Genomic DNA, 26,774 nt, shown 5'->3' with positions numbered 1-26,774 from the left:
CAGGCAGCCGCTTCAGACCGAGAGCCGGATTGCCGATGCGAACTACTATTCCCGGCATGCACGCCGGTCTCGGCGCTTGCGCAGAAGGGGGCGGCAGCCGGAGAGTGAACGCGGCCGGTGGAGGAGGCGGCGGCTGGCGGTGAGCGGTAAATTATCGATGTCGGGGAGGGTGGGTCGTTCCAGTCCAGGCAGAGAAGAAGGGAGGATGTTCAGGTGTGCTGGCTCCACCGGGTGGGCCGGGCCCGGACACCCCACTCAGCTGGTGAGCTGGAGTTGGGGTATGAAGCGGGAGTTTAATCCCTTCACGGCGGGGCTGAGGTGTCCCGGATCCTGGGCTCACTATCCTCACTCTCTCCCTCCCTTCCCCACTCAACCCCTCCCCTCCCCATCCACCCCACTTCTACCCTCCCATCCCCACCCACCCCCTCCGGTCCCCTCCCATCCCATACTGTCCAGTTTCGTCCCCACCCCACCCCACACCACCTCTCCCTCCCTCCTACCCAGAATTGCTAAATTCCTCCAGCATTTTGTGTGTGTTACTCTGGATTTCCAGCATCTGCAGAATCTCCTGTGCTTATTGAGAGCCATGTGCTTGGTCTGATAGTGTCGAACAATGGCGAAATATGGTCAACTCACTTAGATAAAACAGTGGTAATTTCCCTTCTGCATCAGTGAGCTGAAAGATGTTGCAAATAATCTGAAACCACAGGCTAGAAGGAGGCTGGTGCATTGCAAATGAGCGGTTTAGTCGAGCTTAATAGCCGGTGTCAGTGACTTGGGAGTCCTCGTGCAGGATTCTCCAAAGGATAGTTTGTAGATTGAGTAGGTAGTGAGGGAGTCAAATGCAATGTTAGCATTCATTTCCGGATGACTAGAGTACAAAAGCAAGGATGTAATGCTGAGCAACACACAAAATGTTGGAGGGACTCAGCAGCCCAGGCAGCGTCTATGGGGGAAAAAAGTACGGTTGATGTTTTTGGCCAAAATCCTTCAGCTGGACTGGAGAAAAAAAAAAGCTGAGGAGTAAATTTTAAATATGGAGGGAGGGGAGAGAGAAACAAGTGAAATCTGGAGAGGGAGGGGTGAGGAGCTAAGAAATTGATTGGTGGAAGAGACAGAAGGCCATGGAAGAAATAAAAAGGGGGTAAGGAGCATAGAGGGAAGGCCGTGGGCAGGCGAGAAGCTGAGATGAGAGGGAAAAGGGGATGGGAAATGGAGAAGGATTGGGGGGGGGGTGTTGGGAGACATTACCGGAAGTTTGCGAAATCTATGTTCGTACCATCAGCTTGGAGGCTACCCAAACAGAATATAAGATGTTACTCCAACCTAAGTGTGGCCACATCTTGACAGTGGAGGAGGCCACGGATGGACATGTCACAATGGGAAGTAGAATTAAAATGGGTGGCCACTGGGAGATCCCTCTTGTTCTGGCGGATGGAGTGTAGATGCTCGGCGAAGTGGTCTCCCAATCTATGTCGGGTCTCACCAATATACAGGAGGCCACACCGGTGACACTTCACCTGTGAGTCTTTTGGAGTAATTTACTGTGTTCGGTGCTCCCGGTGTGGCCCCCTGTATATCGGTGAGTCCCGACGTAGATTGGGAGACCACTTCAAGCATCTGCACTCCATCAGCCAGAACAAGCAGGATCTCCCAGTAGCCACCCATTTTAATTCCACTTCCCATTCCAATATCTCCATCCATGGCCTCCTGCACTGTCGTGATGTGGCTACATTTAGGTTGAAGGAACAACACCTTATATTTCCATCTGGGTAGCTGCCAACCTCATGGCATGAATATTAATTTCTCAAAATTCCGGTAATGCTCTCTCCCCCCCCACCCCCCTTCACCATTTCTCATTCCCTTTTCCCTCTCTCACCTCACTTCCTTGCCCACCCATTGCTTCCCTCTGGTGCTCCTTCCCTCCCCCCCCCCAACTTTTTCTTCCTTCCATGGCCTTCTGTTTCTTTCACCAATCAACTTCCCAACTCTTTATTTCATCCCCCACCCCTCCAGCTTTCACCGATCACCTGGTGGTTCTCTCCCGTCCCCCCACCTTTTAAATCTACTCCTCAGCTTTTTTTTCCCCCAGTCCTGCAGAAGGGTTTTGGCCCGAAGCGTCGACTGTACTTTTTTCCATAGATGTTTCCTGGCCTACTGAGTACCTCCAGCATTTTGTGTGTTGCTTGGATTTCCAGCATCTGCAGACTTTCTCTTGTTTGTGATGTAATGCGGAGACATTGGAGGGGGTTCACAAGAATGATTCCAGGAATGAAAGGGTTAACGTATGAAGAGCTCTGGGTCTGTACTTGCTGGTGTTTAGAAGAGTGGGGGGAATCTCATTAAAGCCTATTAAATATTGAAAGGCCTAGATAGAATGGATGTGGAAAGGATGTCTCCTATACTTGGCGAGTCTTGGACCAGAGTGCACAGCCTCAGAATAGAGAGACTTCTTCTATTTCAAACAGAGGAGGAATTTCTTTAGCCAGAGGGCAGTGAATCTGTGGAATTCATTACCACAGACAGCTGTGGAGGCCAAATTATTGGGTATATTTAAAGCAGAGGTTGATATGTTCTTGATTAGTCGGGACATTAAAGTTACGGGGGGAAAGCAGGGGAATGTAGTTGAGAGGGATAATAAATCAGTCCTGATGGAATGGCTCAATAAGTTGAATGTTTTAATTCTGCTCCTATGTCTTATGGTCTTGTATTGCAGGAAGGTAAACAGATAATTAGATTTATAAACTATTTTTGAACATTAAATATGTTTTATTCTTCATTTTACTTACTGTTTATACATTTTATACGGAAGTGGTTGTGTTTACTTGGGGAATTGCCCAGTGTATCCAAATGCCATGAAGTATGTAAGGAGTTATTTGACTACCCGTGTGACCTATTTCCTGCACTGTTGCAGGAATGTTTATCATATTGAAGATCAGTTCTGTTTCTATGCTGAGACTATTCTCTCTCATGATCACATCCTCCCTGACCTGTGACTGGCAGGACAAGTTAAGAGCAGTGTAGAGATGAAGCAAACATTACTGTCTGTCCTCCTCATCCTCGGATTAACAAGTAAACAAGAGACAGCTGTACAGACTGGGCCTCATGAAAATCACAGATGATCTGCTGAAACAGAGCAGATTCACAACACCCCATCTAATATGCTGGTTATTTAGTAAACCAGCTTTAGTCTATTAACTCCTGACTGTTGTATAATGCATCCTATTTTTTTTATTACTTCTAACCATCTGTAATTTGGGCTCTGTTTTTCATTTGTCATCCATTTTCTAAAGATAAGCTTTATTTGTCACATGAATATCGAAACATCAAAACATACAGTTTGCATCAATGACCAACACAGCCTGACAAGAGTTGCCATGCTTCCAGCGCCAACACAGCATGCGCACAACTTACTCACCCCCAACCCATATGTCACTTTGGAACAACACACATAAAAGTTGCTGGTGAACGTAGCAGGCCAGGCAGCATCTCTAGGAAGAAGTACAGTCGATGTTTCAGGCCGAGACCCTTCGTCAGGACTAACTGAAGGAAGAGTTAGTAAGAAATTTGAAAGTGGGGGGGGGAGGGGGAGATCCAAAATGATAGGAGAAGACAGGAGGGAGAGGGATGGAGCCAAGAGCTGGACAGATGATTGGCAAAGGGGATATGAGAGGATCATGGGACAGGAGGCCCAGGGAGAAAGACAAGGGGGGGGGAACCCAGAGGATGGGCAAGGGGTATAGTCAGAGGGACAGAGGGAGAAAAAGGAGAGTGAGAGAAAGAATGTGTGTATAAAAATAAATAACGGATGGGCTACGAGGGGGAGGCGGGGCATTAGCGGAAGTTAGAGAAGTCGATGTTCATGCCATCAAGTTGGAGGCTACCCAGACGGAATATAAGGTCTCGGCCTGAAACGTCGACTGTACCTCTTCCTAGAGATGCTGCCTGGCCTGCTGCGTTCACCAGCAACTTTGATGTGTGTTGCTTGAATTTCCAGCATCTGCAGAATTCCTGTTGTTTGCGTCACTTTGGAATGTGGGAGGAAACCAGAGCACCCAGAAGAAACCCATGCAATCACTGGGAAAATGTACAAACTCTGGCACAGTAAAGCATTACGCTACTGTACTGTCCTATCCAGCTAACTCTTACATTCCATTCATATCTGGTGTGGGTTGATCATTGTCTGCAGTTGTCATTTCCAAACTTGTTCACTATGGTCCATTAAGGCTATTGCATTTCAGTATTATCAGTATCTTTGTACAAAGCAATTCGTTTACTAGATGCCTGCTATCTTACCATCAGAACCTCTGAGTTTTGGCAAAGGGTAAACACAAACAATTCTGCAGAGGCTGGAAATCGAGGGCAACATGCTTAACTTGCTGGAGGAACTCAGCAGGTCAGGCAGCATCTATGAAAATGATTAAACAGTTGATGTCTTGGGCCAAGACCTTTCATCAGGACTGGAGAGGAAGGGGGAAGAAGTCAATATAAACAGGTGGGGGGAGGGAAGGAGGAGAAACTAGAAGGTGATAGGTGAAGGCAGGTGGTTGGGAAAGGTAAAGGGCTGGAGAAGGAGGAATCTGGTAGGAGAGAAGAGTGAACCATGGGAGAAAAGGAAGGAGAAAGAGATAGGCAGGTGAGGAGAAGAGGTAAGAGGCCAGAGTGGGGAGGAGGAGGAGGAGAAAAGTTGGGGAAATTGAGGTTGGAGGTTACCTAGATGGAATATGAGGTGTTGCTCCTCCACCTTGAGAGTGGCCTCATTGTGGTATAAGAGGTGGCCATGTGCCAACATGTTGGAATGGGGATAGGAATTAAAATGGTTGGCCACTGGGAAATTCAGTCTTGGTAGATGGAATGAAAATTCAACAAAGTTGTCCTCGAATTTATGACAGGTTTCACCAATCTAGTGGAGGCCATATTGGGAACACTGGATAAAATAGACAACCCCAACAGATTCATAGGTGGAAGGACTGTTTGGGGCCCTGACTAGAGGTGAGGGAGGAGGTCAATGGGTAGGTATAGCAGTTTGTCGCTGTGAAAATCCTTTCCTTCATCATTTTCATCTTTGTCAAACCCCAACCAACGGAGGCCTTGGATGTTGCATCCTAGCTGTTTAAGTCAATGCGCAAGTCAGGATAGTACAATATGAATCCCTTTGGCCCATCTATTCATTGCAGAATTTTTATTCTGCCTATTCTCATCGACCTGCACCTGGATCATACCCCTCCCATCTATGTACCTACAAAAGTTCTGTTAAATGTTGAAATTGAACCCACATCCACCACTTGCATTGGTAGCTCATTCTACATTCTCACCACCCTCTGAGTGAAGAAGTTCCCTCTCATATTCCCCTTAAATATTTCACCTTTCACCCTTAACCCTGACCTCTAGCTCTATTCTCACTCAATTTCAGTGGAAAAAAGCCTGGTATACTCCTTATAATTTTGTACACATCTATCAAAACTCCTCTCAATCTCTTGTGCTCCAGGAATAAAATCCTAACCTATTCAGCCTTTCCCTATAACTCAGGTCCTCAAGTCCCAGCAATACCTCTGTAAATTTCCTTGTTAAGAACTGCACACAATACTCCAAATTCACCCCAGAATACTGCAAAATTTTCCATCAATGTTATATCATGCTTGTTATTTATAGCTATTTATTTATAGACAATAGGTGCAGGAGTAGGCCCTTCGAGCCAGCACCGCCATTCACTGTGATCATGGCTGATCATCCACAATCAGTACCCCGTTCCTGCCTTCTGCCCATATCCCTTGACTCCGCTATCATTAAGAGCTCTATCTAACTCTTTCTTGAAAGCATCCAGAGAATTGGCCTCCACTGCCTTATGAGGCAGAGCATTCCACAGATCCACAACTCTCTGGGTGAAAAAGTTTTTCCTCAACTCCATTCTAAATGGCCTACCCGTTATTCTCAAATTGTGGCCTCTGGTTCTGGACTCCTCCAACATCGGGAGCATGTTTCCTGCCTCTAGCGTGTCCAATCCCTTAATAATATGTTTCAATCAGATCCCCTCTCATCCTTCTAAATTCCAATGTATACAAGCCCAGTTGCTCCAATCTTTCAACATATGACAGTCCCGCCATCCCGGGAATTAACCTCGTGAACCTTCGCTGCACTCCCTCAATAGCAAGAATGCCCTTCCTCAAATTTGGAGACCAAAACTGTGCACAATACTCCAGGTGTGGTCTCACCAGGGCCCTGTACAGCTGCAGAAGGACCTCTTTGCTCCTATACTCAACTCCCCTTGTTATGAAGGCCAGCATGGCATTAGCTTTCTTCACTGCCTGCTGTACCTGCCTGCTTACTTTCAGTGACTGATGTACAAGGACACCAAGATCTCGTTATACTTCCCCTATTCCTAACTTGACACCATTCAAATAGTAATCTGTCATCTTGTTCCTGCCACCAAAATGGATAACCTCACATTTATCCACATTTAACTGCATCTGCCCACTCACCCAACCTGTCCAAGTCATCCTGCTCACATCCTCCTCACATTTCACACTGCCACCCAGCTTTGTGTCATCTGCAAATTTGCTAATGTTACTTTTAATCCCTTCATCTAAATCATTAATGTATATTGTAAATAGCTGTGGTCCCAGCAACGAGCCTTGCAGTACCCCACTAGTCACCTCCTGCCATTCTGAAAAGAACCCGTTAATCCCTACTTTGTTTCCTGTCTGCCAACCAATTTTCTATCCATGTCAGTACCCTACTCTCAATACCATGTGCTCTAATTGTGCCCACTAATATCCTATGTGCAACCTTATCAAAGGCTTTCTGAAAGTCCAGGTACACTACATCCACTGGCTCTCTCTTGTCTATTTTCATAGTTACATCTTCAAAAAATTCCAGAAGATTAGTCAAGCATGATTTCCCCTTTGTAAATCCATGCTGACTCGGACCGATCCTGTTACTGCTATCCAAATGTGCCACTATTTCATCCTTTATAATTGACTCCAGCATCTTCCCCACCACTGATGTCAGGCTAACTGGTCTATAATTCCCTGTTTTCTCTCTCCCTCCTTTCTTAAGAAGTGGGATAACATTAGCTACCCTCCAGTTCTCAGGAACTGATCCTGAATCTATAGAACATTGGAAAACAATTACCAATACGTCCACGATTTCTAGAGCCACCTCCTTAAGTACCCTGGGGTGCAGACCATCAGGCCCTGGGGATTTATCAGGCTTCAGTCCCAGCAGTCTATCCAACACCATTTTCTGCCTAATGTGAATCTCCTTCAGTTCCTCCGTTACCCTAGGTCCTCCGGCCACTATTACATCTGGGAGATTGTCTGTGTCTTCCCTAGTGAAGACAAATCCAAAGTACCTGTTCAACTCGTCTGTCTTTTCCTTGTTCCCCATAATAAATTCACCCATTTCTGTCTTCAAGGGCTCAGCTTTGGTCTTAATTAATTTTTTCCTCTTCACATACCTAAAGAAGCTTTTACTATCCTCCTTTATATTCTTGGCTAGCTTGCTTTGTATCTCATCTTTTCTCCCCTTATTGCCTTTTTAGTTATCCTCTGTTGCTCTTTAAAAGTCTCCCAATCCTCTGGCTTCCTACTCATCTTTGCTATGTTATACTACTTCTCTTTTATTTTTATACTATCCTTGACTTGCCTTGTCATCCATGGTCGTCCCTTACTCCCCTTAGAATCTTTCTTCCTCTTTGGAATGAACTGATCCTGCACCTTCTGTATTATTCCCAGAAGTACCTGCCATTGTTTTTCCACTGTCATCCCTGCTAGGATATCTTTCCAGTCAACTTTGGCCTGCTCCTCCTTTATGGGTCCATAGTTCCCTTTGTTCAACTGTAATACTGACACTTGCGGTTTTCCCTTCTCCCTCTCAAATTGTAGTATTATGGTCACTACCTCCTAATGGCTCCTTTACCTTGAGTTCCCTTATCAAATCCTATTCATTACACAACGCTAAATCCAGAATTGCCTTCTCCCTGGTAGGCTCCAGTACAAGCTGTTCTAAGAATCCATCTTGGAGGCACTCCACAAACTCCCTTTTTTGGGTTCCTGTACCAACCTGATTCTTCCAGTCTACCTGCATGTTGAAATCCCCCATAACAACCATAGCATTACCTTTGCTGCATGCCAATTTTAACTCTTGATTCAACTTGCACCCTATATCCAGGCTACTGTTTGGGGGCCTGTAGATAACTCCCATTAGGGTCTTTTTGCCCTTATAATTTCTCAGTTCTATCCATACCGACACTACATCTCCTGATTCTATGTCCCCCCCCTTGCAAGGGAGTGAATTTCATTCCTCACCAACACAGCCACCCCACCCCCTCTGCCAATCAGTCTGTCCTTTCGATAGGACATATACCTTGAATATTCATTTCCCAGCCCTGGTCCTCTTGCAGCCATGTCTCTGTTATTCCTACAACATCATACTTGCCAATTTCCAACTGAGCCTCAAGCTCATCCACTATATTTCTTATACTCAGTGCATTCATATATAATACTTCTAATCCTTTACTCCCCTCAACTTTCACATCGATTCCTTTTCATAGTCATAGTCATACTTTATTGATCCCGGGGGAAATTGGTTTTCGTTACAGTTGCATCATAAATAATAAATAGTAATAGTAATATTACTATTAGTAAATAGTAATCGTCATGGAAATAATAAATAGTAATAGAAAAATAGTAATAAATGTTAAATAGTAATATGTAAATTATGCCAGTAAATTATGAAATAAGTCCAGGACCAGCCAACTGTCTCAGGGTGTCTGACCCTCCAAGGGAGGAGTTGTAAAGTTTGATGGCCACAGGCAGGAATGACTTCCTATGACGCTCTGTGTTGCATCTCGGTGGAATGAGTCTCTGGCTGAATGTACTCCTGTGCCCACCCAGTACATTATGTAGTGGATGGGAGACATTGACCATACTCTGCACTTTTGCACTTGGCCATACTCTCCGATCCCTTCCTGAGCTTTCTGCCCTGTTAATTCTGTTGTCTTTCTTAACTTTGCTGATTCTCTCTTTCCCTTTAACTCCTTCCTTGTATTTCCTAGCCCCCACCTCCCCCCCCCAACTACTTAGTTTAAACACAACCATATAGCAGTGGCAACCCTGGCAGATTTATATTTGCATTTATACAGCTTGTCATTCATTGATCCTGGTTACAGTTATTATTCTATGGATTAGCTAAGTATGCCTGCAAGAAAAAGAATCTCAGGGTTGTATGTGGGGACATGTACATACTTTGATAGTAAATTTTACTTTGAACTTTAAAACACTGGAGAGGTACATTTTCTGTTATAGTGTTATATCTGCTTTCTCTCGTGACACTGGTTTACTAAAAGGAAGAGCTGAAAGTATAACCCACTATTTTCCCTACTATTTGAAAATGCCGAGTAAGTCAATGTTTAAGTTTTTATAATAGTTATTTGCTCAGTGGCCACTTTATTAGATACAGGAGTGGAACCCTGTGTGATCTGCTGTGGCCTATCCACTTCAAGGTTCAATGTGTTGTGCATTCAGAGACACTGTTCTGCACTCCATGAAGGAGCGGTGTCTCAGAAGGGCAGCGTTCATTATTAAAGACCTCCAGCACCCAGGGCATGCCCTTTTCTTACTGTTGCCACCAGGTAGGAGGTACAAAAGCCCGAAGGCCCACACTCAGCGATTCAGGAACAACTTCTTCCCCTCTGCCATCCGATTCCTAAATGGATGCTTAATGCTTGGACACTACCTCACTTTTTCAAAATATATTATTTCTGTTTTTGCACGATTTTTAATCTATTCAATTGCATATGCTATAATTGATTATTTATTTATTATTTTTTTTCTTCTATATTATGTACTGCATTGAACTGCTGCTGCTAAGTTAACAAATTTCATGACACATGCTGGTGATAATAAATCTGATTCTGATTCCCTGTCAGTTGAACCAGTATGGCTATTCTTCTGACCTCTCTCATTAACAATGCATTTTAGCCCACAGAATTGCCACTTATTGGATGTTTGTTTTGTTTTTTGTACCATTCTCTGTAATGAGATAGTTGTGTGTGAAAAGCCCAGGAAATGAGCAGTTTGAGATGCACAAGCCACCCCGTCTGAAACCAACAATTATACTGTAGTTGGAACAAAAACTGAACCTCTTGACTGTGTCTACCTGCTTTTATTCATTGAGTTGCTGCCACATGATTGGCTGATTAGATATTTAGATTCATGAGCAGGTGTACCTAATAAAGTGGCCACTGAGCATAGCTCTTGTAGGTGCAGTATTGTTCATTTCTCCCCACCTTCAATCTTCTTAAAATATCTTCTTCCTGCAGTAGCTGCATCTTTAACCACTGGTTACTAAGCTACAGCCACAAAAAAGAAAACAAACTTTGTTTTTTTTTCTAGTATCTGTTTGAGCTGATGGTGGAGACGAATGCAACCAACGTGATCCTACAGTGCTGTCATGAATTGACATACGAAGGAAGGGTGGGGAATTCCCAGGTCATTTCTGAATCACACAGAGTTTCTTAGTATTTGAAGAAAACCCCAATATATGACTGCCCAGGCACCACAGTTCCCAGCGTTAGTTAATATACACAAGTTTCAGAATCAGGGTTAATAGCTCTGGCATATGTCACAAAATATTTCTGGGGCAGCAATAAATAGCAGTAATGATATAAATATAAATTACAATAATAAATATAAACATGTATACTTGTATACAAAATAACTACTGCAAAAAAGAAAAATGCGTATAATGAGATTGTGTACAGTACATCACAACTGGTGCTTCATGTGTGATAAGACCTGCGTGGTAGCAGGGAGTTCAGTAGTCTCACAGCCTGGGGAAAGAAGCTGTTTCCCATCTTAATAGTTTTTGTCCTAATGCAGTGGTACCCCGTCTGATGGTCGTGGTTCAAAAAGATTGTTAGATCATAAGACATTGCCGAATTAGGCCACTTGGCCCATTTGGTAGAGTAGCGATTCATCAGAATACAATGTACAAGTAAGTGATTGAAGAAATTGCCTGTGAATTCACAAATGGTACTAGAATTGTAGAACTGAAAACATTGGTTGTAGATCGATTTATTGTAAAGTACACATTTGTACTGTTTCTCCAGTCCAGTTCCTGGCAAGCTGATATTTTTTTACACAGATCAAAGTTCAAAGTAAATTGATTATCAAAGCATATATATGTCACCGTATACAACCCTGTGACTCATTTTCTTACGAGCATATTCAGTAAATCCAATAACCGTAATAGAATCAGTAAAATACCACAGCCAGCAGGGTGGGCAACCAGTGTGCAAAAAAGAACAAATTCTGCAAATACAAAAGAAAATAAATAAATATTGAGAACATGAAATGAAGAGTCTTCCAAAGTGAGTCCAAGGGTTGTGGGAACATTTCAGTGATGGGCAAGTGAAGTCATCCCCTCTGGTTCAGGAGCCTGATGGTTGAGGGGTAATAACTGTTCCTGAACCTAGTGGTCAGAGGCCAAATGCTCCTGTACCACCTCCCTGAAGAGAGCATGAGCTGGGTGCTGGAGGCCCCTGATGATGGATGCTATTTTGCTGCGACCGTGCTCCATGTAAATCCGTAGTTCCATGTGGAATTGTGCGGGAATTGTTCTCTTAAAGGAGGACAGTGCGCAGCGAGACTCCTAATAAGAGACTGATAGGGCATAATTATTGCAACGTAAAAGGTGGACAAAATCAGAGGGTGAATACTGGACTGAAGATGCTATATTTGAATGTGTGCACTCTGAGGTAGTTGAACTAGAAGCACAGTTACAGATTGGCATGTATGATGTAGGCAATTCTGAATCACGGCTGAAAGATGATTATAGCTGGGAGCTTAATGTCGAAGGATACACGTTGTATTGAAAGAATAGCCTGGAAGGCGGGGGGGGGGGGGTTGCATTTTTGGTTAAAAAAAAAGAGTAAATTAAATCATTAGAAAGAGGTTACATAGGATTGGAAGGTGTTGAATCATTGACGATAGAGCTAAGTAACTGCAAGGGTAAAAAGACTCTGATGGGAGTTGTATACAACTCCCCAAACAGTAGTGAGGATGTGGTCTACCAATTACAATGGGAAATAGAAAATGCATGCCCAAAGGGCAATGTTATGATAGTCATGGGGGATTTCAATATGTAGGTAGATTGAGAAAACCAGGTTGATGCTGGATTCCAAGAGAGGGAATTTCTAGTATGCCTATGAGATGGCTTTTTGGAACAGCTTGTGGTTGAGCCCAGCAGGGGTTCGGTTATGCAATGAACCAGATTTGATTAGAAAGTTTAAGATAAAAGAATCCTTGGAGGCAAGTTTATTGTCATTTAACTATAAACATGTATATAATGTATATAACCATATAATGCATACAGAAACGAGATGTTTCTCCAAACCAGAGTACTGCACACAATACAATAACATGATGTGATCATAATATGATTGAATTTACCCTAAAATTTGAGAAGGAGCTAAGGTCTGTTGTATTAGTATTACAGTGGAGTAAAGGGAATTACAGGGGCATGAGAGAGGAGTTGGTCAGAATTGATTGGAAAAGAACACTGGCAGGGATGATGGCAGAGCAGCAATGGCTGGAATTTCTGGAAGCAATTCGGAGGCACAGGTTGTATACATCCCAAAGAGGAAGTATACTAAAGTCAAGGACACTCACCTGTAGCTAAAAAGAGAAGTTCAAGCCAGAGGGAGGTCATATAATAGAGCAAAGATTAGTGGGAAGTTAGAGGATTGGGAAGATTTGAAAAACCAACTGAATCAGAATCAGGTTTATTGTCACCGGCATGTGACGTGAAATTTGTTAACTTAGCAGCAGCAGTTCAATGCAATACATTTACTAGCAGAAAGAGAAAAAATAAATAAATAAAATAAAAATAATAATAAACAAGTAAATCAATTACGTATATTGAATAGATTTTTTAAAATGTTACAAAACAAAAATACTGTATATTTAAAAAAAGTGAGGTAGTGTCCAAAGATTCAATGTCCCTTTAGGAATCAGATGGCAGAGGGGAAGAAGCTGTTCCTGAATTGCTGAATGTGTGCCTTCAGGCTTCTGTATCTCCTTCCTGATGATAACAGTGAGAAAAGGGCATGCCCTGGGTACTGGAGGCCCTCAATAATGGACACAGCCTTTCTGAGACTCTGCTCCCTAAAGATGTCCTGGGGACTTTATAGGCTAGTACCCAAGATGGAGCTGACTCGATTTACAACTTTCTGCAGCTTCTTTCGGTCCTATGCAGTAGCCCCTCAATACCAGACAGTGGTAACTAAACAGAAGGCAACTAAAAAGTCATTAAGAAAGTAAAGATAGAATATGAAAGTAAGCTAGCCAATAATTAGAAAGGATACCAAAAGTTTCTTTAGATACATATGTATAAAAGCGAGGTGAGAGTGGATATCGGACCACTGGAAAGTACTACTGGAGAGGTAATGGGGGACAAGGAAATGGCAGATAACTGAATAAGTATTTTGCATCACTCTTCACTATGGAAGACACTAGCTGTATGGTGGAAATTCCAAGTGTCGGGGTCATGAAGTGTATAAAGTTGCCGTTACTGGGGAGAAGGCTCTTTGGAAACTGAAAGGTCTGAAGGTAGATAAGTCAACTGACCAGATGGTGTACACATCAGGGTTCTGAAAGAGGTGGCTGAAGAGATTGTTGAAGCATTAGTAATGACCTTTCAAGAATCACTAGATCCTGGAATGGTTTTGGAAGACTGGAAAATTGCAAATGTCACTCCACTCCAAGAGGGGGAGAGGCAGAAGAAAGGAAACTAGGGGCCAGTTAGTCTGACCTCAGTGGCTGGGAAGATGTTGGAGTTGATTATTAAGGATGAGGCCTTAGGGTACTTGGAGGCACATTATAAAATAGTTTGTAATCAGCATGGTTTCCTCATGAGAAAATCTTGCCTAACAAATCTGTTGGACTTCTTTGAAGAAATAACAAGCAAGATAGACAAAGAATTGGTTGATATATACTTGGATTTTCAGAAGGCCTTTGACAGGGTGCCACACATGAGGCTACTTAACAAGATACGAGCCCATGGTATTACAGGAAAGATTCTAGCATGGATAAAGCAGTGGCTGATTGACAGGAGGCAGAGTGTGGGAATAAATGGAGCGTTTTTTGCCTGACTGCTGGTGACTAGTGGTAGTCCACAGGTGTCAATGTTGGGACTGATTTTTATTTTAAATGTCAATGATTTGGCTGATGGAATTGATGGTTTTGTTGTAAAGTTTGCAGACAATATAGAGGAACAGGTAGTTTGAGGAAGTAGAGAGGCTACAGAATAATTTAGATTTGGAGAATGGGTAATAAAGTGGCAAATGGAATATAGTGTTGGGAAGTGTATGGCCATGCACTTTGTAAAAGAAATGAAAGGGTTGACTACTTTCTAAGTGGAGAGAAAATACAAAAGAAACTGAGGCACAAAGGGTCTTGTGAGTCTGTGAGCAGGATTCCCTAAAGGTTAATTTTCAGGTTGAGTCTGTGATGAGGAAGGCAAATGCATTGTGAGCATTCATTTCAATGGAATGCAATAGCAAGAATGTAATGTTGAGACTTTATAAAGCACTGGTAAGGCCTCACTTGGAGTATTGCAAGCAGTTTTGGGCACCTTATCTCTGAAAGGATTGCTGATATTGGAGAGGGTTCAAAGGAGATTTACAAAAATTATTCCAGGTTTGAAACGCTTGTCATATGAAGAGCATTTGATAGCCCTGGGCCTGATTCACTGGAATTCAGAAGAATGAAGGGTGAAAGGCCTTGATAGTGGATGTGGAGAGGATGGTTTCTATGGTGGGAGAGTGTAAGACCAGAGGACACAGCCTGAGAATAGAGGGGCGTCATTTTGGAACAAAGATGAGGAATTTCTTTAGCCAAACAGAGGTGAATCTGTAGAATTCTTTGCCACAGGTAGCTGTGGAGGCCATATTTATGTATATTTAAGGCAGAGGTTGATAGGTTCTTGATTGGTCAGGGCATAAAGTGATACTGGGAGAAGGCAGAAGATTGGGGCTGAGAGGAAAATTGATAAGCCATGATGGGCCAAATGGCCTAATTTTGCTCCTATATCTTATGGTCTTGTATCTCCTCAAGCTAGTCCAGGCAGACATCTGAGGTCCTAGGACAGGTCAGTTGTGACCCAAGCCACTTTTTTTTTGCAAAATGACAAAGATAGTTATTTGCCTAAGCTTTTAGTAATTGGTAGTAACTGGGGAAACTCAACTCCAGAACTATTCACAGAATCTGAATAGTCGGTTATTTGAATGAATTGCTTTTTGGTGGTTCTTTCGCCATATCCAACGATGACAGGAATCCTGTGTGGGAGAGTTTTCAAAGTTGAAAAGCCCTTGCACTGGGGCAGTTCCACTCTCTTGACCTCGGAGATCTGGGTCCAGTGGTAGGAGTATTCATCAGAAACTGGGCTCTTCCTTGCAATAGAGGACCATGACTACTTCTGTGTCTTGTCATGCCCTTCACTCTCCACGGAGCATTGCAGAACCACCTTCCTGGCCATTGGATCTCACTGTTGATCTCATCTGTCCAGTACGCCGGAAATGACTTCACGTGCTAGGGCAGACATCACCGGGGTACGAGTCCCGCTTGCTACCTTCACCTGGTTTAGACCCACCTGCCAAAGCAGTGTACTGGGGTGTAGCCGCTGTCACATGCAAAGAGCTACTGGAGCCACAGGTGAGAGTGAGTGTCTGGTGGGGCCTAAAGCTGAGTGAGCTACCCTGGAATGGACACAATGAGCTCCTTCACCAGTGCTGCTACCCTCCCTGCACACCCCATACATCTCCAAATTTCTTGTTAGTGGCTGGGTATTTCATGTAATAATTTAAAAAAACACACAGGAAATGACACGCCTGGGAAGTTCCCCAAGTATTATATTGTTGCTGGATTTCCCCGTGCTTTTACTTGCCGTGGTACATTCCAGTAGAGTTGCTTGAGAGAATCTGAACATTATAAATAAAGGAAGCTGGTCATATAGTGCACAGACGTTTTGCTCCGTCATTCATTTAATGTTTATATTCAAACAGTAAAATCGCATCTTCAGGAAAATAGTGACCTAAGATAAGTTATTTTTGTGTTTAAACCTGTACTCTGAATCCAGCGATGGTAAAGGAAATTTATTTGTGTAGAAAGGTAAGTGAATGCATCATTTTGAAGGTAGGGGTAACATTTTGTTGCCTGCAAAAAAAATTTGAATGTACCAGTAAAACAAAACATTCTTTTACAGAGAGGCAACATGAATATTTTTTTTAAATACTGTAATGTTTGGGGTGTATTTTGACTTTCAAATTTCATAATTCTCATCAGTCTCTGAGGTTTGCTGTTTTTTGAAAATTGATTTAGAGATTAATGCTCTGAAAGTGGAAGAAGCAAATGCATGCAAATTGCTGCTGAATGAATCACTCTCGGAAGAGTCCCTTATGTAAAAGGTAAAAGAGCATTATAGAAAATACCCTTAATATAAACATGAGATTCCGTAGATGCTGGAGATCTTCAGCAACACACAAAATGCTGGAGGAATTCAGCAGGTCAGTCAGCATCTAAAGGATGGGAATAAACAATTTTGGGACTAGAAAGGAAGGGGCAGAGGCCAGAATAAGAATAAGGTCCTTATTATAATTGTAGTGCTATGCAGAAGTCTTAGGCATGTATATATAGCTAATGTCTTCTTGCACAGTACTGTAGTAGTTTTATGTATTGCACTGTCCTGCTTCCCAAAAAAAACCAAATTTAATGGCATATGATAGTGATGGTAAACCTGATTCTGATATGGGTCTCTATTGTGGACTGAGAGTGGAAAGAGGGAGGGAGCAGGAAGCACCAGAGAGACATTCTGTAATGGTCAATAAACCAGTTGTTTGGAATCAAAAGACCTTGTCTGAAGCCTCAGGCCCGGGTGTGTCTGCAGCCACACCACCCCCTGCCCCGGCACTCCTTCTCTGCCACCCATCCCAGACCCCTCCCGCACTGTTACACCCTCAGCATTCTCAATATCCTTTGCTCCTGCCAGGTTTACAAATTCACTCACTGTTCCACGTTGACAAATACAGAAGTGTGCAATAGTCTGAGGAACCCTAGATATCTCAGTTTTGCACAGTACTGTATTTTTGCGCAGTTTTATTCATCTTTAATGTAGCTGATGTATACAATTGCTCCGTATTTAAACAGTATATTGTGGTTGTTATAGGAAGGCAGTGTTCTGAAATAATGAGGATCAACATATCAATAAGTACCTAAATTCATAATTTGAGCAATTATGCAATTTGTACATCTGCAATTGCCCATATTTGTTCATTCACCATACATTTATGTAAGATATTTCTGGAGGGTGAAACACGCAGTGAGTTTTCTGGTGTACAAACCAAGCGCATCCTAGGTTTGATGTATGTCAGGCTGGTCTTGTCCTGAGGTGTTAACTCTTCAGTAGGGAAGTTAAAAGACCATTCTGGGTTCTCTTTTTGAATCTTGCTAATTTGGGATCATTAAGTCCATATTTATTATTTTCTGATTTTATATTGAATTTATAACATTCTGTATTTCATGTTCTGAGTTCTGTCAATTACTGTTGTTAGAGGATTGGACTCTGTAGTTCATGTTATGCATTTCTGATTTCTAGTTGCTCCTTTTTTTGTTGCTATTTTGGGTGACTTTGAATTGGGACAACCTACGGATGATGAGCACTGAGCTGACTGAATACGTCTGGATTCTTTCAATTTTGTTATATATTCTGTTTTTCACTTTTTTTTTGTTACCTTTTGTGCGATTCTTTTTCACTTGGGGGAAAGGGGTTGATGTTTTTCTTTGAACAGGTTCCATGGTGTTTCTTTGTTTTGCGGCTGTCTGGGGAGATGAATCTCAGGGTTATATACTGTATACATACTTTGATAATAAATGTACTTTAAGTCAGCCTGCGCTTGTCGAATATTCAGTCTTCATCAAATTACAGTTTATGGATCTACACATACACATGTCACTTTATGTCAGGGACGTCCATTTAGGACAGATGAGGAACAACTTTAACCAGAGGGTACTGAATCTGGGGAATTTGTTGCCACAGGTGACTGGAGCCCAAGTGATTGTGTATATTTAAAACGGAGGCAGATAGGCTCCTGAGTGGTAAGGGCATCAAAAGTTACAGGTAGAAGGCAGGAGAATGGGGTTGAACCAATAATAAATCAGCCACGATGGAATGCTGGAGCTGAATCGATGTACTGAATGGTCTAATTCTGCTCTGGTGTCTTATGGTCAAAGTTTACATGTGCTTTTGCCCAGCTGAGAAATGCAAACTCCTCTTGTGTGATTAATGTTCATATGAGGGCAGTTGTTGGGGCACCGCCGCATCACACTGTAACGGAATAAATGGAAGGTTCATGTCCGTGACTGCTTTTGTGCTAGCTTGCCTTCAGAGGGAATATCTGTGTTGTGTGGGATCAGGAGCAAGATTGATCCAACCAGAGGTGAAAAAAGGATAACTGATTAGAATCAAAATGCCTGTAGTAATTGGCACAGGTCAGTTGGAAGAATCTCTCTTGTATTCTAGTTTTCCTGGCTGATTGTAAATAAATCTGTTGGTCCATCAGAGGTTCCATTCACACGTGGAAAGATAGTTAAGCCTATCCCTCCTACTGGTGTATGGGGTATGTTTCAGAGATGAGGACTTTTCAGTTTCAGTTGCAGATTCTCTTTCTGGGTTTTTAATGGGATGGGTTTGCTCTACCCATGCCCAATCCTCCTTTCACAACCCAGCTTGAAACCGTTCTTGGCAGAGTTACAAGAAAAGGTGCTGTACATAATTTCTTCAACACGAAGAAAATATCATGTTGGAGCATGAAGCTGTAGGAATGAAGTACTGTGTCTACATATAAGCCTGAATATGGCATCTCAAAGCATTTAAAATAACTTAATCCAGGTCAGAGACTTAATATCTACATAGCACAAACTACCCTATCTCAGAGAAGTGGCTCAAATATTACTTTTTGAATTATTTCAAAACTTCAAACAAATGGCTTTAAAAAAAAAGCCTTGATGCATGATGTGAATCATCTGTTTTCTGACTAAAGCAACTAAACCAATAACTTTCCACAGAGCCAAGGCATGTGTTAGAGGATTGGTCTTCCTGTTCACTCAGGACTGTGTGCAAACTCGTACTGTAGCCAAACCACTGCCTTTACTTGCCTGTGGAGCTCTGACCCTACGTGACTCATTAACCAGAGGAAGTAGGAGGGGAATTAACCACTGATATAATAAACTTCTTTGCAGTAATGTACTTCCTCAATTACTGGCGTGTATGTATGGTGTAAGGTGATTAACACAAATTAGACATGATTTGCTAAGTGCAAACAAGAATGATATTTAATTCCTTTTGAAGAAGCCATATTGTTTTCCAAATCGACACACACAAATGCTGGAAGAATTCAACAGGTCAGGCAGCATCTATGGAAATAAATAAACAGTCGTCATTTCGAGCCAAGATCCTTCATCAGGATGAACAGAACTAATGAAAGGTCTCGGCCCAAAATGTCAACTATTTATTCCTCTCCATAGTTGCTGCCTGATCTGCTGAGTTCTGCAGCATTTCATGTTTGTGTTTGTTTTCCAACTGACTGCTGTTATTCGATTTAGACCTGAATGAAATAAAAGGCAATCTATGTGCTTAGGAGTAATTTTAGCACTAATTATTACATGAAAAATTACTTTGCATAATTCTACATTTAATCCCCTTAAGTTTATGACTGGGACAGGTGTAATTTCTAAAGAACCAACCAGAAATGTGATAATAGTCATGAAGTATAATATGATTTAATTTTTGTTTTCTGTTTTTCACAGAACTGAAGCATTGAGCAAAAGGAACTTCTTGAGGTGCGCAAGCAGAGTAAATTGTCTCAAGTAGCCCTCTTTATCTTGAAGAATTGCCAGTCCACCTCTTTGCAGACTGCCGCCAAGAGTTTAATATGGCCGTGGCCTTGAAACAAGTGTTCAATAAGGACAAGACTTTTCGTCCCAAGCGCAAGTTTGAACCAGGTACGCAGAGGTTCGAATTGCACAAGAGGGCACAAGCATCGCTGAATGCTGGTCTGGATCTGAAAGTGGCAGTTCAGCTTCCCTCAAATGAGGATCTCAATGACTGGGTAGCCGTCCACGTGGTGGATTTCTTCAACCGTATCAATCTGATTTATGGAACTGTATCGGAATTCTGCACTGACGCCACCTGCCCTGTCATGTCTGGAGGACCTCGGTATGAATACAGGTGGCAAGATGAAAATAAGTACAGGAAACCCACCGCCCTCTCAGCACCACAATACATGAGTCTGCTTATGGACTGGATTGAAACCCAAGTCAACAATGAGAGCATATTCCCAACCAATGTTGGTGAGTTGGAAAAATTGTCGTCTCTTGTTTTTGCAGGTAGTACGGAAGGTACATGCAATGTTAGCATTCGTTTTGGGAGGACTAGAATATAAAACCAAGGATGTAATCCTGAGGCTTTATAAGGTATTGGTCAGACAATATCTGGAGTTTTGGGTTCCATATCCAAAAAAGGATGTCCTGGCATTGGAGAGTGTACAGAGGGGGTTCACGAGAACGATCCTGGGAGTGAAAGGGTTGATGTGTGAGGAGTGTTTGATGGCTCCGGATCTGTATTCCATTTGAAAAGCCTAAATCGAGGGGATGTGGAGAGGATGTTTCCTATATTGGGCGAGTCTAGGACCACAGGGCATTGAATCTGTGCAATTCATTGCCACAGACAGCTGTGGAGGCCAAGACATTGAGTATATTTAAAGTGGAGATTGATAAGTTCTTGGTTAGTCAGATCATCGAAGGTAATGGGGAGAAGGCAGGAGAATGGGATTGAGAGGGATAATAAGTCGGCCATGATGGAATGACGGAACAAATTCAGTCATGGCTGATTTATTTTTCAACACAGAACGATGGTCTGATTTTCCTCCTATGTCTTATGTCTTTTCCTGTAAGTTCCCTATTTTCTCTGAGAAAATGTTGTACTCATTGATAGATACAGCAACTGGCCTTTTGGCCAGTCGAATCTGCTGACCACAAACACCTGGTTACACTAATCCTCCTGTAATGCTATTTTGTATTCTCTCCACACTCACATCAACTTCCCTCATCAGATCCTCTCACTCATCTACACCCAGGCCGTGATCCAAAGAGGCCCGTTCATTCACCAACTCACAGGTCTTTGCAACCTGGGAGAAAACCAAAGCCCCTGGGTGGGGTGGGGGGTGGGGAATCCCTTGTGGTCACAGGGAAAATGTGCAAATTCCAACCCGTGATTTCTGGCGCTGAGAGGCGGCAGCTCTGATAACTATTTCGCTGTAGATCTCAATGCCATTCAGATCCCGTTTAAACAAAAACAGCAAATAAAAAAGGTTGTGTAAATTTTCTGAATGACTGAAGAGCTGCCAATTATCTGACTTCATGCAAGTTAGTGTTTTTATTCAAATATAAATGGACAGTCTGGTAAAGGAGGGGCTGTCTACATTATGGACTATGCACCTGTTGTGTTTGCTGGAGTTTAGAGAATAAGAGGGCATCTCAGTGAAACCTATCAGATATTCATAGGTCTGCAGTGGATGTGGAGAAGATGTTTTCAATAGTGGGGGAGTCTAGGATCAGAGGGAATAGCCTCAGAATACAGGGTCATCTACAATACTATGCAAAGGTCTTAGGCACATATATATAGCCAGGGTATATTGCACAGTGCTGTAGTAATTTCATGTATTGCTCTGAACTGCTGCTGCAAGACATCATCAAATTTCATGACATATGTGAGTGATAAATCTGATTCTGATATGGGTCTCTATTGTGGACTGAGGGTGGGAAGTACCAGAGGGACATTCTGAAATGATCAATAAATGTATTGTTTGGATTCAAATGACCTTGCCTGGTGTCTCAGGGTTGGGCATGCCTGCACCCGTGCCACCCCCCACCTCCTGAGGTACTCCACCTTCGCACAGCCTCATGATAAAATGTCTCTTTAAACTGAGATGAGGAATCTCATTTGGAGGCGCAATGGTAATGTAGCGGTTAACGCGACACAGTTACAGCTCAGGGCATTCTAGAGTTTGCAGTTCCATTCTGGCGCCATCTGTGAGGAGCTTTTATGTTCTCCCCATCACCACATGGGTCTCTGGGTGTTCTGGTTTCCTCCCGCATACCAAAAACGTACTGGGTAGTAGATTAATTGGTCAGTATAAATTATCCTCGGCTAGGGTTAAATAGGTGTGTTGCTGGCTAGTGCAGCTCTTTAGACTGGAACATTCTGTTCTGCCCTGCATCTCTAAATAAAGTGTTTGTTTATTTAAGCACACAGTGTGGAGTGTGTCCTTGTGGCTCATCGATCCACACTGCCCCAGCAACGCCTGACAACCGCGATTTAATCTTAACCTAACCACGGGACAGTTTACAATGACCAGTTAACCTACCCAATGCACCTTCGGACTGCGCGAGGAAACCGGAGCACTGGGGGGGGGGGAGGGCACACATTCCACAGGGAGGATCTACAGAGACTCCTTACAGGCGGCACTGTCATTGAACTCCGAACTCCAACTCCCCGAGCGGTAATAGTGTCTTGCTAACTGTGGTACCCAGAGAATCTCTTCAGCCACAGATGATGAATTTCTGGAATTTGTTGCCACAGATGGATGTGGAGGCAATGCCATTGGGTGTATTTAATCTAGAGATAGGTTCTTGATTGGTAAGGGGTTACTGGGAAGAAAATAGTATAAGGCTGAAAAAAAAAAGCCATGATTGAATGGCAGAGCAGATTCGATGAGCTGAATCGCCTAATTCTGCTGCTGTGTGTGTGTGTGTGTGTGTGGGGGGGGGGGCGCGGAGGGACAGGGCACGTTTTGCTGGTGGTGTTTCATTTCATGTTGTGTTCTGTGTTCTGCCAAGTATTGTGGGGTGTCACGTTGGCGCCAGAATATATGGCGACCCTTGCGTGCCCCCCAGCACACCCTTGGGTGTTTTGGTTATTAACGAATTTCACTGTATGTTTCAATGTTGATGTGATAAATAAATGTGAATATTGAATTTAATTTTATTTGTAGACACCAAATCCCTCAGAAATAGAAGATATTTAAAAAGTATTGATTAACCTATCGATCTGTGACTAACCTGTAAAGAAATATCCATAAAAAGACCATTCAGTTTGACAATTTCAGTGATGTACACTCAACTGATTTCTATTGTCATTCGAAGTTATTCACTTGCCCTGTGCACCCTTCATATTTTGCTTCAGTCATTATTAGTCAAGGAGATGGTTTCAGATTGAAAGGAAAGCTTCGATCTCCACTCCTCTATACTACCATGATGAGGCCACTCTCAGGTTGGAGGAGCAACACCTCCTATTCCATCTGGATAGCCTCCAACCTGAAGGCATGAACATCAATTTCTGAAAATTATGGTAATTTCTTGCCCCTCCTCCTCCTGTCTTTCTGCATTCCCCATTATGACACTTCTCTTATCCCTTCACTTCTCCTTACCCGTCCATCATCTCCCTCGGGTGCCCCCCTGTTCTTTCTCCCCCCCACCCCCCCCCCGGTCCACTCCCCCCCTTTCAGATTGCTCCTCCTTTGACCTGTTACCTTTTCCACCTATCACTTCATTACCACTTCCCCCACACACCCGCCTTGCCCCTTACCTGCTTTCAGCTTTCAGTTTTTGGCTTGTACTCCTTCACCTCCCCCTACTTTTTCTGGCTTTCCCCCCCCCTTCCTTACGAGTCCTGATGAAGTTTCTCAGCCCAAAGCTTTGGCTCTTTATTCCTTTCCATAGATGCTGCCTGACCTGCTGAATTCCTCCAGTACTTTGAGTTACTGCTATCTCCACTGCATGGAAATATTGAATGGTGGTCAGCATTCAGATCAGCAAGTGAATTAAACCAGAACAATGCACATGTAGCACTGGTAGAACTCAGCAGGTCAGGCAGCATCTATGGTGAAGAATAACAGTCAACGTTTTGGGCTGAAACCCTTCATCAGAACTCAGCCTGAAACTTTGACTATTCCCCTTCCTCGATGCTGCTTGACCTGCTGAGTTCCTCCAGCACTTTGTGTGTGCTGCTCTGGATCTCCAGCATTGCAGAATCTCTTGTGTTTAGATAATTAAACCGTGTATTTTTCATTCCTCCTCAGGAACCCCATTCCCCAAGAACTTCCAGCAAGTTTGCAAGAAGATCCTCTCTCGGCTTTTCCGTGTTTTTGTCCACGTGTACATCCACCACTTCGACCGAATTGGCTTCATGGGGGCAGAGGCCCACGTTAATACTTGTTACAAACATTTTTACTACTTTGTTAAGGAATTCAATCTTATAGACGACAAAGAATTAGTACCCCTGGTATGTAACTTTAAATTTACCATAAGAAAACTTGGTAGATTTTAATATCTTTAGTGAGTGGTCTGTAATATTTTTAAAAAAGGCACAATAATAACTTAGTGACGTGCAGAGAAAGTGGTGACTAATACAGTGTGTTAGGGAGGATCTTTTTCAATGTACAGTAAACCTGATACTCCACTACCCTACTGATGTGAAATCCTGGTGATTTGCCATCAGTGCTCCGTTCCTAAGTTTTAAACACGTTGGGGTCCATTCACATATCATCTCTTGATACACATTGAGGTCCCATTCATACCCTACTGGACATTTGAGTTCAATTCCGGCATCCTCTGTAAGGAGTTTGTACGTTCTCCCCCTGATAGGACCACAGGGTGTTTAAATCTTTATCAGGTACAGGAGTGGAACCCATTGTAGTCTGTTGTTGTAGCCCATCCATTTCAAGATTCAATGTGTTGTGTGTTCAGAGATGCTCTTCTGCTCATTGTTATAATGTGAGGTTATTTGAGTTACTGTCATCTTCCTGTCAGTTTCAACCAGTCTGGCCATTCTCTGCAAACTCTTGAGACTGTTGTATGTGAAAATCCTAGATGAGCAGCTTTTGAAATACTCAAACCACCCTGTATGGTACCTCTACGACACATTTCTTCCACAGTCTGATGTTTAGTCTAAAGAACAACTGAATCTCTTGACCTGTCTGCATGCTTTTATGCATTGAGTTGCTGCCTTATGATTGGCTGATTAGATATTTGCATTAATGAGCAGGTGTACCTAATAAAGTGGCCACTATGTATTCTCAATTCTTTCTTGGTATTTTCCTTGCTTTTCAACTCTTCTTTTTTCTCCCCCTTAAAAGCTTCAGTGTTAGCCTCAGCATTTCATTTTGCCACCAGCAGTCTGCAAGAACATTTTCGGATCTTTTACATCTGGTAGTAACAGTTTCTTTTCCTTCCACAGAAGGAGATGACCATGAGAATGTGCCATTGAAAAGCATCAACTCATCGATCACACAAGAAGCTGTACCATCCACATTGTTATTGAAATGGATTATCTGAGCAGAAAAGAAATTTTGAAAGAAAAATATTAGTCCTATTTCAAATGATCATTGACATTGAAACATGAAAGGTTAAAACATCTGATGGGGAATTTTCTGTTGCTGTTGGCAACTGCAATGATTACAGAAAATTCTATTCACCACTGAAGCATCTTCCTGGGATAGTTAATTGTTTCATTACAATAACACGATTCTGCAGTTACAATGGTGCAAACAACAAAGCATTTTGATGATAAATATCCTGCTTGATATAAAATCTGTGGACATTTTATGCATTTTATTGTATGTGAAGCGCTTCTGAATGTTTCTGGTAAATTTGATAAAGCACTATTCAACCTCCAGAAAAACAGAATAGTTCGTCTATCAACACACACAAAATGCTGGTAAAACACAGCAGGCCAGGCAGCATCTAAAGGAAGAGGTACAGTCTTCGGGCCTGGCCTGCTGTGTTCTACCAGCATTTTGTGTGTGTTGCTTGAATTTCCAGCATCTGCAGATTTTCTCGTGTTATAGTTTATCTGTTTCGTTTACTGGCACGGTAACTAGCTGATACTACAGGGATTGGCTGGTGCCAAAACCTCTAAAAATAGATTGTAACATTCCTGTCATATTTAATTCATTCGTCTTTCTTTAACAGGAATACCAAGCATTCTTTTCAAAATATATTTCCTGTAATGGTACAGTGCTCCATATGGCACAGTCTTCAGAAAATAAATTGTCCTGAACGGTACATAGAATATTTGTTCCAAATGAAAGAAAAGTTTTCAGACTTTTTTTAAATATTTAAAAAAGAACAATATACTTTTTTACTATATTTCTTTAAAATCTTACTGATAATGAATGATACAGTATAGTTTTGCAGTTCAAGGGGGACATCTGTGGTAAAAGCAAGTTCTTTTTGAAATTTATATCATATTTTTCTTTGTTATATCATGTGCTCTGATTTCTGACTGTCTGAAATTTGTTATTTTTGCTTTTGATTCTGTGATGAGAGTTTCTGCTTCAGATTAAAGTATAATGTTATTAAAACATTAAGTTTTATTCTCTATTTTTGCTGCTTCATATTTATTGAAAAGTTACTAATCACAGTGACTATTAGTGCAGTCCTCTACAGCAACCAGCTGCAAGATCAAGGTTTGATTCCTGTCACTGCTTGCAAGGAGTTTATGTGTTCTGCCTGTGACTGAGTGGGTTTCTTCTGGGTGCTCCAGTTTCCTCCCACATTCCAAAGATGTATGGTTTGGGCTAGTGAGTTGTGGGCTGGTGCAGGTGTGGTGACACTTCCTGGTTCCCTGCAAAATCCTTGCTGATTTGATTTGACCCAATT

The 26,774-nt window shown here is 42.5% G+C and overlaps 1 protein-coding gene across 4 annotated transcripts; it reads left to right on the top strand.

Moving 5' to 3' along the window:
• Positions 1 to 26,442, top strand: mob3a (MOB kinase activator 3A). 4 transcript variants are annotated; one of them, XM_063032617.1, is made up of 4 exons: positions 1 to 139; positions 19,863 to 20,405; positions 24,194 to 24,396; positions 25,351 to 26,442. In XM_063032617.1, the coding sequence occupies exons 2-4, from the start codon at positions 19,988 to 19,990 to the stop codon at positions 25,378 to 25,380; spliced, it is 651 nt and encodes a 216-aa protein (XP_062888687.1). In that variant the 5' UTR covers positions 1 to 139; positions 19,863 to 19,987; the 3' UTR covers positions 25,381 to 26,442. The 4 variants fall into 4 exon arrangements, with proteins under 4 accessions (XP_062888687.1, XP_062888688.1, XP_062888689.1 ...); XM_063032618.1 differs by having other exon boundaries at positions 113 to 146; XM_063032619.1 differs by lacking the exon at positions 1 to 139 and adding an exon at positions 188 to 262.
• Positions 26,443 to 26,774: the final 332 nt, after the last annotated feature.

The sequence above is a fragment of the Mobula hypostoma genome, chromosome 24, assembly GCF_963921235.1.
Source record: "Mobula hypostoma chromosome 24, sMobHyp1.1, whole genome shotgun sequence".
Classification (NCBI taxonomy): Eukaryota; Metazoa; Chordata; class Chondrichthyes; order Myliobatiformes; family Myliobatidae; genus Mobula; species Mobula hypostoma.
This window is presented reverse-complemented; position numbering and strand designations above follow the sequence as displayed.